General features: G+C 35.9%; 1 protein-coding gene across 2 annotated transcripts in view; it reads right to left on the bottom strand.

The window, feature by feature from the left end:
* Nucleotides 1-9,331, bottom strand: part of arid3c (AT rich interactive domain 3C (BRIGHT-like)) — an 83,357-nt gene extending 74,026 nt beyond the window's left edge. For both annotated transcript variants that reach the window (XM_081366653.1, XM_081366654.1), the window contains exons 1-2: nt 9,045-9,331; nt 7,069-7,710 (exon numbers count right to left, since the gene is read on the bottom strand). In XM_081366653.1, the coding sequence (XP_081222779.1) occupies nt 7,069-7,710; nt 9,045-9,083 (681 nt within the window). In that variant the 5' untranslated portion in view covers nt 9,084-9,331. The remainder of the gene's footprint in view (nt 1-7,068; nt 7,711-9,044) is intronic.
* Nucleotides 9,332-19,225: the final 9,894 nt, after the last annotated feature.

Genomic DNA, 19,225 nt, shown 5'->3' with positions numbered 1-19,225 from the left:
TGCACTACAAAAAAACCTCTGCTCAATTACTGCACCATATTCAAGCATGTCAAAAGTTATCTACTGCACAATCTGTGAATGTTTCTACTGGTTCAGGTACTGTATATAGATTATGTATTCGAAGTGAACAGAACATTTTGTTTATATCCTGTACATAATGTTTGCACAGACTATGCCTGGCAACCATGATCACAAAGTGTATTGCGAAATCAATCCACAGTGACTGCTAATAAATGAGCAATGATATTCCCATGTCTTAGACAACACAGTGATTGAAAGTTTCTCAGACTTAATGAAGCTAGGCGTACTTATCAGTATTTTCCTGATCTAGAACTGATAAAAAGATAACAAAAACATATTATTTGGGCACATACACTCTAAATTGTGTGTCCAAGTGATGCCATGTGTTCTACAACTGCTTGAAATCACACTTCATTCTTCAGATTAAGGGGAAAAGCTAGTGTTGAAAAGCTATGTAGACCATTAATAGGGTAATGTTATGTATTACAGTGCCAGGCAAAACAGAGTATACTTGTGCTCGGAGAAGGTGTCACTTCTTATAACCACACCATATTAGTATTTGCTGAGTTTGTTCACTGCCCTATGACTTTTGCAAGCTACACAAGAAAGGCCAAGTTTCCTGTAATTAAAAAGTGACATCTACATTAAAAAGGCAAGTTAAACAAATCCATCTCCCTGTGCAGATACAAATACAGATAAGCTGATAATTATTATGTTATGCAGTGTTTACCATTCATTAACTAGATTGTGGCGGCAAGCCAGTCTAATCTGTCCCGCCAGTTTCATAATGAACCAAAAATATATTTAAACTTCTCTATACAACATAAAAGGTCTTTAACGTTGTGTTTTGCACCATTGCTTTGGCAAAGTGTATGTCAAACTAACTAAAATCGGAAGCACAATATGGCTTAATCCCCTTATCAAATTGTAAAAGGCTACAACTTAACCAAGTCTGTTTGTGCTGCATGTTTCAAAACAATGCGCTCACTTTGTTCATGCGATCAGCTCATGGACAAGTAGTTGCCATCTAAAGTGTTTAATTTAGAGATTTATGTTTATTATTCATTTTTAAATTATTTATTTCTAATTTATTCAAATGAGTAGTAAACGGTAGTAAATGCTGCTTCATCTGAACACCAGAGGGCGTCTCACGCAGACACGCCAAATATACCCCGCGCAGAAGTACGATAACGCCCGTCATTCCAGGAAATCCCTATGGCTGTACAGCAGCTGAATAAACAGGAGATTGAAATGCTTTGATTGATTAAACATGACCAATAAACACACAACTGCCTTATTCTGTGTAAGAAGCCACATCATCTCACAGAAGGATGCTCAACTGTGATTATGAAGTGAGTTTGGAGTAAAATCATGTTATTAAATGTTGTCTTTTGTTGGACAAGAGGTTATTAAATGCTTCTCGTGTTTGGAAAGATGTTTGACGCGTGTTGCTTTTTCAAATGCATGTTATAAGTGATTCAAACTCACAGTGCTTTCAGAATAGGCAGCGCTTACAGAGCCGTACATCAAGTTGCACATACAAAATAATCGCAGCCTTTGCGATTTCAAAATAGTGATAAGCCATCTCGATTTAAGTGCGATTATATGGAAATTCTGATTAACAATCATTAACAGACCTAATTCAAATTTATATAAAGTGTATATATATCTCGGCATCGGCCATCAAAAAAACATTATCGTTCGTCCACGGTCCACCACTCACTGAACGGCTCAGTTTACAGTGAATGAATGCAGTGAACTCCATCTCTGTATGTGCTGTAAGTTTAGCGAGCTATTGGGAACGCAGCAGACACCAGTTACGCTTTATTTTCACTTTCACATAATTTCTAAAAAACTTTTATGGGCAGATGATTACAGCATTTCACTTCATTTGTAATGAGAAGTGTTTGTTAACCTGTTTTCACAGAAACTGCAGTTTTCCACCAAAATAAAAGGTCAACTGCAGTTTCCTTCAAAATAAAAGCCCTATGGTTATCTCTTGCAGTTTTAAGTGTCGAAATTAGGACAAATGTGGTGTAATTACCCTACTGTAGTGTAAAGTCAATTAATAATATACTTATGAAATATATTCCTTTATTCTACAGTACATTTGTTTTAAAATATATGGCTGTCATGGGAATAATAATAATCTAAAAGTTATTTTTATTATTATTATTATCATTATATTCTAATTGTTTAGATTTCTAAAACACCAGTGTTAAATTAATGTAGACTGAGACACTATATCAAAAGAGGGCTGAGTCCCCTTTGAATTTCAGGTACAAGTCAATTCACCGTCTTTGTTCAATTTGCACACTGGACATGGGTTGAAGCTCCTAATTTTTAACTCTCAACTGCACCAGATTGATGAATTTAACTTTAAAATGTACAACATTTTCTTCCATGGCCCTGGACCCCCCCTAGAGGGACTGAGGTACACCCACCAGTCCCACAATAAAGTGAAGAGAATCACTGTTATGGCCAATATTCAATACAAAATTATATAATATATTACATAAAAATAACAATAAAACATACTAGTAATAAAATTAATAGTTTTACAAGTGAATTTAGGCATACAAAACATTAGGCTATAAGTACTTAATTATACAGTATTTATTTTGAGATTTGCTAAAGATTACATTTACATAGGGTAAAGATTACATAGGGTAATCTAAATGTAAAAATAAAGAAAACGTATACACAGTTCATGTGTCTAAATGATACCATGTGGTCTACAATGGCTTGGGTTGAGTAAATTCATTTATATCAGAGCTAAAAATTCAATATTAAAACTGGTATGATATTAATGTATTGTGCATTTAAACTGATTACAATAGGTTACACCAATGAAAAACCACCAAAAAAAACATTAAAATAAAAAGACCTATTTATCAGCCTCTTTCTCAACATATACTCAAAAAGATGCATACATTCACTAACAGGGTTTGAGGACCGAGACAGTGGCAAACACAGTGAAAGTGGAACTCTCTCACTTTGACGTGACACTGTTTTTGTTATTATAGTCAGTGAGCAAGATGATACAGCTCTAGGTGTGGGCCTGTGATCAGTTCTGAATGTTCAGAATGGTTCATGTTCAGAGCAGGCTTATCAGCTCTCCTCAATTCTGGCAGCTGATGACATGTCAACAGGGATTTTATAACAACCCACCAGTTGGACACAGCTAAAGGAGGCCCTAATTTATAAGGCAATCTAAAACTGAAACGACTGGAATTCTACTCAATATTTCCACTGACAGCACACGTCCAAAATGAACCTACCACAGCTGTCGGAAGGCCTGGGTTAGCTCATTCCACAGAAGGCTGACGATAGTGCTGCTAGGTAAAAATCACAACCTCTGTGCCATATGGAGAATTAGCTCCATGCATGTGTTTTAGTTTGAGACTTCATGCTGGGGCACTTAATGGCTCTCAGGATCCCAAAACATATGAGCAAAGCAGAGCAATCAAACAGAAGGGTATACCGTAGGGGTGGAGCAGGCCTGTAAAGTCAAGGAATGTCTTGTGTTGACACCGGAGTTACTGTGTGTGTCTGTGTGTGTGTGTGTGTGTGTGTGTGTGTGTGTGTGTGTGTGTGTGTGTGTGTGTGTGTGTGTGTGTGTGTGTGTGTGTGTGTGTGTGTGTGTGTGTGTGTGTGTGTGTGTGTGTGTGTGTGTGTGTGCATGTGTCGATTTCAAAGAAGGGCTCCAAACATTTTTATGATGGTATTAATGGGCTTGAATTGAAGTGTGTTACTTGAGAAGACTTTAGGACTGGCCATTTAAATATATCAGCAGACTATCCGCAGAGGCTCATGGGTTAAGGCTGTTTTGGGTGCATATAGCCTCTGTCTCTCACTTCCATAAGTTTTTTTTCCTCTTCACAAAAGTATCCAGCAAAACAAAAAGGTGCATATCTTTAAACCCCTGCCCACTGACAAAGTTTGTTTAACCACAAAGACTACTTTGCCTTCCTGGTTGGGGGGGAACGTTGCCTTCCTTTCAATGATTTCACAATTGCCTCATTTCCTATTTTCTCCAAGAGATGTTTTGCTTAATCGTGAGTGTTTGAGTAAATTAGGTCACAGCTGGCTGCCTCGATACTCTGCTTGGAACTGCAATTATAAAATGCACACAGATTATTTTGAATTTACACAGGTTTCAAACAATTACTTCTAGAGACTGAAACAGTTGATATGTCTCAAGAGTTTAGAGAGTGCTAATATCCTCTGAGGCAAAAAATAATTATATATACAAAAATTCCATTAGACTAATTTAACTAAAGCGGACTGAAGAAGGAAAGAGAAACCTCCTTTTCCACAAGCTTATAGTGAAACCAAACACCACTGCCGGGTTTCCTCCACCCCGTTCAGCCCTGCCCAGCCCCCCCTAAGTTCTTGTAAAATCCTTGTTATGGGAAAAAGCCATTATGTGAGTTTTTTTATGTTTGCAAAACATGGCAGAGAGGGGGGGGGGGGGGGGGGGGGGTCAAACATCCGCCCCGAAACCAAAGTGGAGGTCGGACTGAGTAATCAAAAGAGTGATATTTGCTGAGGGGAAAAAGTACACTCTGTACCTTTAGTGAGCATTTGATATGTGCTTCAAATAGGTTGAGATATAGAGCCTGCTGATAAAGCATATTTACTCTAAAGTGGAGCCAGTTTGATAAACCATACACTATCGTTCGGAAGTCTGATGTCAGTGTGGTTTTTCAAAGAAATGAATACTTTTATTCAGCGAAGATGCATTAAATTGATCAAAAGTGACAGTAAAGATTTTTAGAATATTATAAAAGATTTTAAGTAAAAAAAAAAAAAGTTTCAGAAAACACAGTGCTGCAGAAAGCAATAACATTTGTGCAAAGCAAAGAAAACTTGTGCAAACAAACACTAAATAAATAAAAGTAAAAGCAATAAATATTTAAGTGTACAACAGAATGTGATTCTCTTTGTGGACACACACACACATGTTTGTCTGGCTAGACTGTGGAGAAGTATGCAGTTTGTTCCTATTTCGTAATGGCTTGGCTTCGAGCCGACCCATACGCAGCCTGAGAGGGATATCCCAACGTTACTGGGAGGGAGCCAGGTTGGAATGCCACCAGGTCTAGTTTCCTGCATTCCTGCCAAAACTCTACGCAACTACTTGCTTTTTTTCCCCTCTCCCCTCACTGTTTTTTGACAATAAACGGCCATATGGCAACCGGTCTAACTTAGTCTCTTCCGATCCTTCCCTGTCTGGCTCTCTTTCCTATCTATTCTGTTTTCCTTTGTTGAATGACTCATTTTTAATATCAGTGCAAATAGAATTGCTACACACATCCATCTTACGCTTAACTGAAAGAGAAATTAATTTATGACAAAGTGCAAACAATGTTAGGCATATATAGCTTTTTTAAGACCTTATATTTAGTTTTCATAATTGAGTTATTTCGATCTTTGGGTTTAGTTGTTATTAAGAAATATTGTACAGAACAATTTGAGCTGACTTTGAAAGTTCCTTCAAAGCTAAGTATGGTCTATTCTTTAGCGTTTTAATTACTTTCGTAAATACAGACACCAGGAATTTGGCCACACAAGTTTAATGCTTCAGTCTATTTTTACATTCCTCAAAACAGCCATTCTTATTTCAAGAAGGCCTTTATAGCATTTAGACCTTTTTTTTTTTAAGTGTTGAAAACAGGCAGTACACTGGCTCCAGTCAGTCTGCCAAATGCCATCGGCATCCTTTCATTGTTTCTGCATTTCACTTGATTTGTCCAAATAGCGATTACAAAATGCATATCCTAGACTTCTGCAAAACAACATTAATTGTTATGTAACACTGTCCTCAGTAGATTTTTTTTTAAAGAAAAGATTGTGGTTCAGTTGGTATTAATCTTACATGATAAATTAATTTAATATAAATGAATATAAATTAAGACCAAACTATCTATTTACATGATTAAATTTGCAGTTTCAATTTCATCTGTTGAATTAGTTTGAGATACTTTTGATGCACAATTTTCCTCAATTTCATCAATGTCAATCAAAGCAGATGTCTTTATTCAAACTGCATTGTATCCCTTACGTTAAGCCAGTGCTTACACTAATGCAGACACTAATGTGCATGTCTCATTTGGCCAGGTCTCTGAATGATCTATCATAAATAAGGAATGACCAGACCAGTCCATCCAGGCTCGTTCCATATAGATCTGTGTTTGCTTAAGAGCCTCACTCTCAGTGTATCACTCTAAATTATCCCCTGAGAATACAGTGGAACTAAACTGCTGCAGCATAACTCAGAAACATTCTCACTCGCACATAAATAATCCTGAATTTACAGTTGTTCTAGTTGACTTTGAATAACTAAAACATCCAGTTGCAATACAAAAATCTGTTTTAAAACAGTCAAAACCAATTGAAGCCACACTAGTATTTTGTACTCACACACATCAACAGCAAAGACTCTAATAAAAACACATTTGGTCTTTATGTACTCTGCAAAAACACTTTTAGACCTATTATGAAATGTTTATTATTTAAATAATTTAAGCAAGTATTTAGGCAATTAATCTTTCTAAATCTAAAGTATTCCAAAAAGGGTAATGTACTAAACCTATTACTGCAGTAAGTTTGATTTTACTTAAAAATGTAATGCAGTGATTAAACTTCATAAGTGGGAAAAATTTACAGTGCAGGCTGTTTGTCTATGCATGGTAATGATGAAACTGGACACTAAAGCAGCAATTAAACATGATATTCTCAACATATAATGTCAATGCATGAATCAAGAGTCTGGACTGTATAGTTTACATTAAGATCAAGCATTAAAGTTCTAGCACTGCCATATCGTTTCCTCTGGAAATTGTTTTTTATTTTTTTATGATGACGACTAGCCGTTTAGTTATGAAAGATACTGGGAATTCAGCAAGTAGTTTCACACAGGACTGAACACAATCTCACTTCATGCTTTTAAACTTTCTACATTAGTAATCACCATACGGTTCACCAGAGTGCACATTCAATGGTTATTAAAGTGCATTTCTAGAATCTCACTCATGGACATACCTGTTTGAACTGTTCCTCATAAGTCCATTCGTGGTGCTGCGATTGCGATTGTGATTGTGGTGCCAAACCACTCGGTGATTCAGCCTGTCCTGGACCTGGATAGGGAGGCTGGATTCTGGATAGATGTATCGGGGTACTTTTTGGAGACTGCCCCGCACTGGGATAAACAGCATGGCGCGGTGGGTAGTGAGCTAGGGGTCCTTCCAAATCTTCATCCCCTCCACCCTCGTTCAAACTGTCATCTTCATCCAAGTCGCGCTCTTCATCATCCATGCCGCGGTCCAAGTCTAGGTCAGCATCATCATCATCATCATCATCGATGTCGGAGTCGGCTGTGCGCTCGTTTGGGTGGCCGGAGCTCGAGTTCGGAGCTCCCGCAGCGAACGCTCCCCTGACAGCTGCTTGATAGTGGCGGAATGCCAGTGCTTGTTGATGAATCTGCGACTCCACCATAGACCTGATGTCTTTATCTTTTTCGGCTTGGCGGATCTTCTCCTCCAGGGCGAGTCGAGCCGCCTGCTGTCGCTGGAGGTTCTCCATGACCGCCTCCAGCTTCATCCCGCCGCCGCCGCTCGACTGACTGTGGGCGCTGGAGGAGCTGACCAGCAGAGGAAGAGTGCTCGCCGACGAGAAAGCGGCTTGCTGTGGGCAATACAATACAAATGTTAAAATTGAGCTGGAAGCGTGGTGCGAATTATGGGGGTTTAGTGGAGTCAGACCCCCGTTAATTAGGACTTGAGCCCCCTGCAAAAAGATGGCAAAATATTTTGTTGGGGATGGGGGAGGGGGAGTAAAGTAGGCTACTTTTCATACAAGTAGGCTAGTTGGCGTTTTTAGTAAGTATAAAAGTTACATTTTAAGTTAGTTGGGGCACGTATTTTCACTTATCATCAAAAAAGAAAAGAAGAAAACAGAAGGTATAACTAAGTAGGCTAGTTCACACACTGTCAATCAGTTTCAGGCGGTAGGCTACAATAAAACGTAAGAACATTTTGTATAATTTTATTGTAGTTTTTCGTACAAAAACTAGTTTTTACTTTATTTACCTAAAGTATTTTAGGTTGTTTAGCTAGATAAACTAGTGGCGCCAAATTACAATGTGCCCAGACAGATTGATCACGATAATTACATGTCATAGTTTTAGCAAACGTTCTTTAAAATGTATATGTAGAAAATATGTCAAAATGTATTTAAAAGTATGTCGAAACTTTAGTTGAAAGTCATTTCCATAGGCTACTGGTTGAAATAGTTATTTTACTAAACAGCTGTCTACTAGTAGGCTAGCCTAAAAAAGGAAAAACACTGTAGGCCTATTTTTTTATATAGAAAAATACATGACTGATGCACATTGTAAAAATCTTCTCATCAATGTCCTAACTTTGTTTCCATCCATTTAACTTGTCCCGTAATTTTTTATTTTTACTAGTTTTTCTTCATTAGCAATTAAAGTAGGCTAGTTGAAAAACTGAACTCATCACTGCAGGTAACTTAACTTGCAGCTTTAACTTAATTTATGCAGCAATTCAACTTTTCAATTTCGTGGACTAATTGTTATGTTCGGATGACATTACCGATCAAATCAGTGCAGCAGTTCAGGATAAAATAACTTTGCATGTAACTTACTGGGTTAGGCAAGAATCGTGGTTTCCTATGGAAATCATTCCACTAACAAGACCAACTAGCCTACATAAACCTGACGGTCAGCATCAATGAAGCAATGTCACATTTCTGATGCGATGTGCAAAAAACGACCTCGAACTATATTCAATGACAGAAATATGACAATGTATAGCCTATTGCTATTGACGGTACAGTAGCTATAGGTCGAAGGGCTGTGTAATGTAACGCAATGATTGCATGCGGTAATCTATAAACAGTTTATAAGTGCACCAAAGATCGAAATACAATATTTAAATTAATGTACCGAGTACTAAACAACTCTACATTTTACCCGAGGAGCAAAAGCGCGTGCTTACCAGTGCAGATTTAGTTGCTATGCTTGTGTTGTCAACCATGCTTCTCCCGTCAAATGCGACGAATTTGCTCAAAAGTGACCTTTTTCCCCCAAACAAAGTCAGAAGTGGTTGTATTCCCGTCTCAACATCTAGATCTGTGTCGTGAAAGCAAAGAAATGGCTCTTTATGAAAGCGGTTACGCGACGCGCTCGCGGTCTCTGAGCGATTTGGCAACAAGTGGCTGTAACTGTAGCGAGAATGACCTCTGAGAACTAGAGATCATCAGATCAGTCCCTCTGCCTCCATCTGCTCTCTACACGTCAATAGACATGGATATAAGGCAATCAGGGCAGGGTCTGCACTCAGCCAACAGAAATACAGCTGAGCAGCTTCCTGCGCGCGCTTCTCTTCAAATACTACACTTTCAACTTCATTTGAAACTAATTGAACGCTTTAACAGTTCATATTTAACACGAATGTTCCGACTGAGAGCTGAAAGTGTCGAGAAAGAGCCATTCAAAGGTCGAAGATGGTTTTAGCTTTGAAACGCAAATGATTAAGTATAGCAATAATTATAGTATGATCTCACTCGCAAGATGTTCTTCAAAACATATGCGCGCATACATTTCTACATACTGTTTATGTGTTTCTGAACAAGAGTAGCGAGAGACTGTTGGAAATCGGTCAAATACTTTACGTTTGATGAAAATGTTTATTTGTATGATATATAGCTGCCTATATTAAACGTATGTTGCACACACTGCATCTATTATTAACAAAGCAATGAAATAAGGGGTCACTGAAAATACTAAAATCCCAGATTTGATTTTAAGATGTGCAATTTAGGCAGTGAATTAAATGCAACTGTTTTATCAGCCAATGTTAAAATGCAGCCAATGTTCATTCATCATAAAGAATAAAAGTCAATCTGTTGCATTACACCAGCATCTAGACAGACAGCATCTAAATGGTGCTGATAAATATCGAGTGTTATAGTCTTCTGTAAATACACCCTTCTGACTGCAGAACATGTAATTGCCATTCGCCCTGCAATTATCCAAGATTTGTAATTATATGAACCGATAAACAGACTTACAATTGAATTCCATATAATTTCAGAAAAGTAGGCCTACATTAGTCATTACCACAGTTTTTAGGGTTTTAAACAGTTTTGTGGTAATGAAACCAAAGCCTTTGCAGCATCCTCTGAATCATGGCTGTAAGATAGAGCGATAGAGAGAGAGAGAGAGAGAGAGAGAGATAAACAATGTTTGACTGTCATACATTTGATGTCTGAATAAGTCCAGATAGCACTGAACAGCAGGTAATTTCTTCCATGACCCCACTGCTCTCTGATTATGATGAAATATCCCATTATCTTTTGACCCCAATAACTCCTGCAAGAATCCTGTGTTGCTTTATGCCCTCGAACTGTTGAGCAAAATTGATAATCATTCCACGGTTACAATCCATTCAAGTTAATGCAAGGCTAAGGTCTTGAACTGACACTGATTAGGCTAGAATGATGGTTAATATGTTTGACACAGTGAACTGTGCTCAGAGAAATTTCTCAATGACAGGATTGAAATCACACACTTTACACAATCAATAAATTATAATGTGTGCATATCTTAGAACAAAAGTGAGACTTTTCTATTATAACTAATAAAAAGAAGATACAGTATTTGGGACACGCCAAAGATCTAATGCAATTAACTTTAATTAACTTTATCTAATGCAAAACCTAGACTATCAAACTGAGCTCTGTTCTAACAATGTTAGATAAACTTCTAAGTGGATTAAAATAAATGTTAACCGTTAATGGTGTGAAAAAAATTGTTTAACATCGCCACCTGCTGTTCATGATCGGTAAATACATCAAAACAATACTAGAATTTAAGAGCCATTACTGACCTATTATGTTCTTTATACTTTAGTAAGAAACGAATGCCACATTTTAAAACAGGATGAATGTAGTGTTCCACAATGCTTATGCTATTTATTATCATGACATTTTTCATGATCCAGTTTCAGCTATAAAATGACTTGCATAAAACTTACTGTCAGATTATTTTTCATGGCACTCACATCCTCAGAAACACTTAGCTAATGAAAACATGGAAGTGTTTGTGCTTTGCATAAGCTCTAAGATAGCAACTGAGTGAATTCAATAATACTAATACATTGGCTGGCTTAACAGATAAAGCACAATGGTGTGATTGAGAGGAAAAAATAGCAGCAATAACAAAATTACATCAGTGTAGCTCAATTACTTATTATATTCATCATGACAACAAAATCATGACTATATTCAGAATTTAAGTCATGAATGTGCCATATGCACAGTAATAATTTTCATGCATTTTTTCTTCGGCTCAAAATAGGTAAAAAACTGTATAGCAAGTTCAGAAATTCTCAAGAGACGTACAGAATACAGGTAGCCTACATCACATTTATATCTGAACAAGTTCTACCCTTTCTGACCTTGGTTTGACTTTAGTGAAAATCTAATTTGTAAAAAAATCAAGCACAAATGTTAAGTACATTTCAAAAGTTATTTTTTTTTCTTTTCTTTTTTTTAAGAATACTGATTAAATTAGTGTAAAGAACCAACGAAAAAGAGTGACAGTCAAAAATGTGACAGTCAAAAAAGTGAGTCAAAAATTCATACCAGTTAAATACAACATTGTTTGAAGCTAAATGTGACAAAATGTTGCTGTTATTTTCAGCATGAGATGCTTTACAAACGGCGCCCCATAGTCCATACGGTAATTTCTCTATTGTGCGACAGAGAGTCGTGTGGTTATGACGCAATCGTTAGCCTATTTTTACAAAAACGGCTTCTACGGGGCCATAATGTAAGATACAAGGTAATGGAGCCTTTTATACATTTTCGTGTTTCTTTAGAAATAAATAATGGACAAATGGAGTCTTTAAACGCCTCAGATGTAAAGTTATTCGCTGTCAAAGTGACGCCAAAATGAATGGGAGTCAATGGAATGCTAACAGCAGGTGGGGGTCTGCTAATCAATGGCCGCGCCCGGGGAAGCTTCAGTGTTTTCCGAAACATTGGCCCCCTGCAAAATACGCACCATAGCCTATGTTTACCTGTTGCCGAGCCCCGCCTTCACGCAGTAATTGACAGGGCGGGACGGGCACGTGATCGGCTCAAAAATTGAGTTTTGTTACAATCATTGCGGGACACTTAATGAAAATGCAATCACAAGTGCCTTAACTGAGTGTAAATGCAATTAAGAAAAAAAAAACATTTTGCTACAGTATTTGCTTGAACATGTTAAACATATCTTATCATTTCTGTAATACATTTTAATTTTAATTTTGCAACTTATAAAGCGCTAAAATGTGTATTCAATTTACATATTAAAACTAGTGTATGAAATGGCAAATGTAAATTTTATAATTGAATTTTCATTTTCATTTTGCACCAAAAGTTAAACAAATGTATGGAAAAAATTAAAATTTAAATACAGAAATGCATTGCCGTTTTACGTATTGCTTTGTGATTTTGCATATTACATTTCAAATTGAATATTGCTACCCATAAGCTTCCTTATATCTCAACATATCGTGTGTGATTGATTATAGTGCGCAACGCTGTAAACCGTCTAAAACACGTAAAAAAGTATGATGCAAAAAAAGCAGATCTAAATTTAATGCCCCAAGCTGCAATCAACACTAATTTTCATTTTCACTTTATTACTAGATTAAGTTAAAATGTGCAGGTGCATTTTTGTTTCAATTCCCCGTTCATTTTTGGGGTACCTTCCATAAGATCATCTCTCACTGCAAATCAAACCAGCTATTAGGCTAACTGAAATAAAACCATGCCAATCTCTACTGTAGGTATGGTGAAGGGTATGTGATGATGTGGGGCTATTTTAATTCCAAAGGCCAAGGGAACCTGTAGTATCCTGGATCCATGAAGTAATGAAATAACTGGCCTTTAAAAATAATGGGAATTTAACATAGGGGTGTCCTGACTTAAGCACCCTGTATTTTAAGGAAGAACATTTATTTATTTACGATACATAATTCATTCACAAAGAAAATTGGTGTCCTTAAAGGTTGGAGTTTTCCTCATTTTTTAAATTAAGGTATTAAGATCAATTTCCAAAAGATTATTTTTTATTCCTCTTTTTAGATAATATGGGTGTGTTCACTTATGCTAATCACTGTATTACAGTAGATAAATCTACCTGTTTAGAGATTATAAGCAACAGCTGTTTAATGACATACATAAACATGAGAGGAAGTCAACATGTTGACCAAGAGCTGCATAAGTTAACAGTTGGAAATGGAACAGCAGATGATTATGATAATTATTGTGGGTCTTACTTTTTTCTAATGCATTCCAATTATTATTTTGCATTGAATGCAATATGAGTATCGATTATTCACATTTTAAAAAAATCTTATCAGTTCAAACTACATGATTTACCTATATGATAATGAACACATTAACGCATTCTTTTATTAATACGTTTTTGAAATATTGTTGATCAATTCAGTTTCAGCTAGTGTTTTCCTCCTTAAAGGTTGTATCAGCGATTTCAGGCCCAAACATAAATGATCTAGCTAGCGGATCGTTAGGAAAGATTAGATGAATGTAAATGGATGAATGGAAGCGTCAGCATCTGCAAACTCAAACGTGTACCAATCTTTTATACCACGAGTATAAGAATGTGATTGGATAGATGAGAAGGTAAAGTGACGTAACAATTGAGTCTTCCTGGCAGAACTTTCATCTCCTGCCCTCTATGTGGGTGCATTTTATTAATTATTCTCTCCCCTTATGACTAATGACCAGAATCTTGTATTTATCAGTGTCTTTACACAGGGAGGTAATGCTTTGAAAAGACAGCATTATTGCACTGGTGTGTTGGGAAATGCATTTTAAAATAAATCAAATGTTTGTAATTAAACCTGTCCTTAAGGTGCCTGTGTGTGTACAGGTTTGCATGCAACCTTGTGTAGGCCAAATGAGTTTATTTTGCTCAGCTCCTCTGTGGATATTAATGTGGTCAGCAGGAGTTGATTTTATATGCAATGCTGAGAAAACAAAAAGTTAAATGATTTCTGTTAATCCAGTGGTCAAATGCTTTGTGGCATCATTCATAATTGATTTTATATATATATATATATATATATATATATATATATATATATATATATATATATATATATATATATATATATATATATATATATATATATATATAATCAATTATGAATGATTTGCTGCCATTGTGTAAATAAAATGTAATCATGTAATTAATAAAAAGTAACTGTAGTCTGATTATAAGTATTTTAAAACATAATAATTATTAGTACTTCATTTTTTAAATTTGATTATATAATCAGTTACTACCCAGCAGAGTTCAGATGCAAAAGCCTCTAAGTGCCATCTGAAAGTCAGAATGATAATTTTTATCAAGCTCGTATATTTAAGTTCAATAATTTCACTTAAATGGCAATGAAAATGACCTATTAATTGTCATTTAAGCTTGATAAAAATGATCATTCTAGAAGAAAATTTCAGATGTCACTTAGAGGCTTTTGCATCTGAACTCTTCGTATATAAATAAACTTGACTTATGTGCAAATGTTTAATGAGAAAAAAACTACTGAGTGCACCTTGAAGAATTGCTGTTTCCTTGGATGCCTTTAAGTGAAACAGCCAGTAGGTGTCTCAAAAACACATCTGTAGCTCAGCAACAAGTCAGCAGAAATGATTAGAAAGGCACACACACACTTAGAGGAATTAAAATGAGATAAGATTAATTTATAATAATCAATAGCTAAGACAAGAGTTGTTTTAGATCACTTTTGAGACTGGATACTTCTGTAAAGATGGAAGAGACTACAGTTATCATCCTAATTATGGAGTTATTACTTTAGATTTGTCTTAGATTAGACTTTAGATTAGCTACTTAGGCTTTAGATTTAAAAAAAAATTCTCTTTCATAGTGTCATAATGCATTTTTAGTGGAGCGGCTAAGTGCTTATGTTTGGCAGAATCGTTCGGTTTATGATACAAGCGTGAAAATTGGCATAAGCAGTCTCCATGGGTCACTTGACAAGAAGATTGTCCGAGCCACTTGAAATTTCAAGATGGCGGCCATTTTTCAAGATGGCCGACACCTTAGTGGAGCAGTTAAGTGATATAGTGGTTTATTTGGTGATACAAGCATGAAAATTGTCATGAGCCTAATTGCTCCACTAAGGTGGTGGCCATCTTGAAAAATGGCCGCCATCTTGAAATATCAAGTAGCTGTAGGTACTAGGTGGCTTATTGTCTTGTGATCATCAGAGACTGCTCATGCCAATTTTCATGTTATATCACCAAATAAACCACTATATCACTTAACTGCTCCACTAAGGTGTTGGCCATCTTGAAAAATGGCCGCCATCTTGAAATTTCAAGTAGCTGTGGGTGGCTTATTGTCTAGTGACCATCAGAGACTGCTCATGCCAATTTTCATGCTTGTATCACCAAATAAACCACTATATCACTTAACTGCTCCACTAAGGTGTCGGCCATCTTGAAAAATTAAAAATCTTGAAATTTCAAGTGGCTTGGACAATTTTCTTGTCAAGTGACCCATGGAGACTGCTCATGCCAATTTTCACGCTTGTATCATAAACTGAATGATTATATCACTTAGCCGCTCCACTATTTCTGAGTGTTTCTGCTTGCAAATTAACTGATGGTGAGAGTCAAAGTAAATAATTTTATACTGAACTAATCTAACAACAGAGCAATTACACTTACGTATGTGTCTATTAACTTTACAGATAACCTTACATTTAAAGAATTGAAATACTTTTCAATAATGTTTTATTTATTCAGGTTCTTTTTGTCTAAAATTAAGTAGCAGTTGAAGACTTTCAACGTTCAAAAAGAGGCTTTATATAGGAAGCAAGTGGCAAACATGTTTTTACACCATTGTAAATTGATGACGCAAATGCAGTTTGCTGTTGCTACATGGTTCAAAAACATTGAACAAATTAAAAGGAAGTGTGAGAAAAACAGCAACCCATCCACTCAAAGTTTACAGTTACCTCTAAAGCGAGGAATGAGGTGGCACTTATGCATGACATCCGCTGGCTATTGGAAACCATGACTTTGCTGGCCTTGAGCTGGAGACATTAATAGCATAATCAGGATTAATGCAGAACACAGCCCTTTTACTCGCACTGACAGATGGCTTCAATTACGTGAGCACTTTAATACATTTAAGAGAGTCATAAACTCATCGATTAGATTAGCAAAACTCATAACAAGCATGGGTCTATTCCAGGAATTACAGAAAAATGTATACATTTTCTTAGGCAAAAAAGAGATACAAATCTGAAAATGTAAGACTTTAGGATTACAACACACTCTAAAAAGTTTAACTATGATTTAATCAATTTTTTTGGTGAAACATTTTTGCACTCCAAAAATTTTTGTACATTTTAAAGCTGTGAAATCAATTAAATATACTGTATGAGTTGAGTAAACGCAAGTAAAAAAAATTAAGTAAATCTGAGTAACTGCATCTGATACATTAACAAATAAAATTGAGTAGAAATAATTTAACATTTAAACATTTAAAAAACAATATTTATGAGTAATATTAACTGTTTTTATTTATGAGTAATATTAACTTTTTTTATTTCCTCTAAACCTTTGTAAAATAGTATTCCATACAACCACCAGTATACATGACATTGGCCTTTATTGTCGATGAGTAAGCTACAGCAGTACAGCATATTTTACACTGTTTTAACACGTATACAATATTGCCTACATTTAAACTCATTTAACAAACATTTTAGAAGTAAAAATGAAACATTTAAACATTCAGGTAGCCTAATTCAAGTGTAATCAACCAGGGGTGCGTTTCCCGAAAGCATCGTTGGCCAACTATGGTCGCAAGTTCATCGCAATGTCCATTGAACTCTATTGGTAACGACGGAACTTGCGACCATAGTTGGCCAACGATGCTTTCGGGAAACGCACCCCAGTCTGTTATCCAATTTCCATCGGATCAGCGCTGGTTCTCGTGCCGGAGACGGACTCGTGCTCTGCGGGTGAACTTCGAACTTCAGGCCAAGGAATTAAGTAATATTTTTGTTTCTTGAAACAGATCAGTTTAATTCTCCATCCTCAAATATATTGATAGAAATTTCACAAATATATTAAGTGTATTATAAATAAATAATCGGTTAGTCAAATACTAAATTCTTTTAGTGAAAAAAACGTAAATATAACTGTAAATTTTAGATAAAATGAACAGTTGGATTTTTAGTCAATTATTTTGGTATGTTTAACTCAAACAATCAAGTAAACGATATTCAGAGATTTTATTAAGTTAATAAAGTTAAATATTACAGAACTATTAGATTTTAGAGTGCATGACTTACACAAGTAGCATGTGGAATTGCACAAAGATAGAACATAAACAGAATTATCCAAGTTTTAATGGCTATGGAGCATTTTTGGAAACATTTTCTGATTCAGTAACCATAGCAATCCCGTGGGAGACCTACACCCAGGACCACAGAACAAAAGACACTCTCAGCATATTGCATCTCAGGAAATAGGGAGTCTGATATTTATGTGGGAGTACTAGGTCTGCCAGGACTGTCGTTGTACTTTGGCCATTAGCTAATTACAGGGACGTACTTCGCTGCAGTTCCCTGAATGGATCTTTTAGTTGCTGTTATCTTTATATCCATTTGGTTTATTCAGCCAGAATGTGTAATACCTATGGGGGCAATCATAGGAGCTGGGATTCAGAACAGTCTCATTGACTGAAGCCACAGACTCAGCGCACCATTTAGCAGTGACATGAATAAGAAATATTACATCTGGACAGTTTGGCTGAGCCATTTTTAATCTGCCGCTAAATCTGTCCTGCTATAAGGCCTTCTTATTCTGAAATGTGCTTGCTCTTTCTCTGAGTCATACCATTAAATGTACACTTTTGTTGCATTATTATACATCTTTCTAAGTATTATACAGATATGGTTATACAGAGTAATATTATACATAGTTTAATATACATATACATTATATGCTATACATATAATAATATTTCAAACTAAATTACATCAATTTTCAAAAACCTGCATATTATTTAGTCAAATCTGTGATGTGTTGCTCTAATTCTACCACTAGATGTCACTATGATAGTGCTTAAACTGTTGAATAAAGCTTAACGTTTGCAGAGATGGATATGAGGCCCAGACAGAGAACAGTCGGCTATCAAAAATCTGACATGTCATATAAAACATGAGATAAGAAGATTATTGATTGAGGATTTAATGTTTATTTAATGACTTCATGATTTCAATTCTTTAAATTAGTTTGTAAATCTCTTACATGGACATAAATACCATCATTTGGAGTCAATTCTGGTTTTACATCACAATGGTGAACTATGATGAGCTATCTGCTAACATTAGTCAGAAGTTTGTATTAAGAACATTTTACATGATAAGCGGGTCATCTTGCTTGTGTTCTTGCTGTCTTTCTTATGTTTTTCAACACATCAAAGACTGATATACCAACTGCTGACTACTGCTTCAGCTCAAACATGCTGCATAATGATTATTGTAAAATTGCAGTGTTGCTTAAGTGTTAGCTAATAAACAAACAACAAGTTTTATTTCACCATAAAATTATAGATTAACCAAGAAAAAATATCTTGGGGGAACCATTGGTGCGCCCAAAATCGTTAACTCATTCACTATTCCCTTTACAGTGAATATCACATAGTCCACACTACAGATATGGAACATTTTGTTCCTTCGTCAACCCAAATGCAGTAGCAAGTAGCCTACTTGTTACTGATGCCATGAAGTATGATTTTGGATTTATGTCATTGCACTATAATGCAACAGTAATTACTAGATTATGAAGGCTACCACAATCAGCACTTGATTGATTACAACTGGTGCAAACTGCTACGGCTAGATTTCTAACTGGGACTAAAAAGGGTTATTCCCCCTGTTTCACAGACCAGGCTTAAGCCTATATAGTGCTAAACTAAAATGCCGTGTTGAGATGTTTTAACTGAAAACAACTTGCACTGACCTATCTTAAAATATATCAGCGCCATTGATTTGTCTCAAGATGCACACACAGTAAAGTTTTTTTTTCTAAGGCACGTTTATAAAAATAATGCCTTTTA

The sequence above is a fragment of the Scardinius erythrophthalmus genome (assembly GCF_964197995.2).
Source record: "Scardinius erythrophthalmus genome assembly, chromosome: 5".
Taxonomy (NCBI): Eukaryota; Metazoa; Chordata; class Actinopteri; order Cypriniformes; family Leuciscidae; genus Scardinius; species Scardinius erythrophthalmus.
The sequence above is the reverse complement of the archived record's forward strand: the minus strand, read 5'-3'. Positions and strand labels throughout refer to the sequence as shown.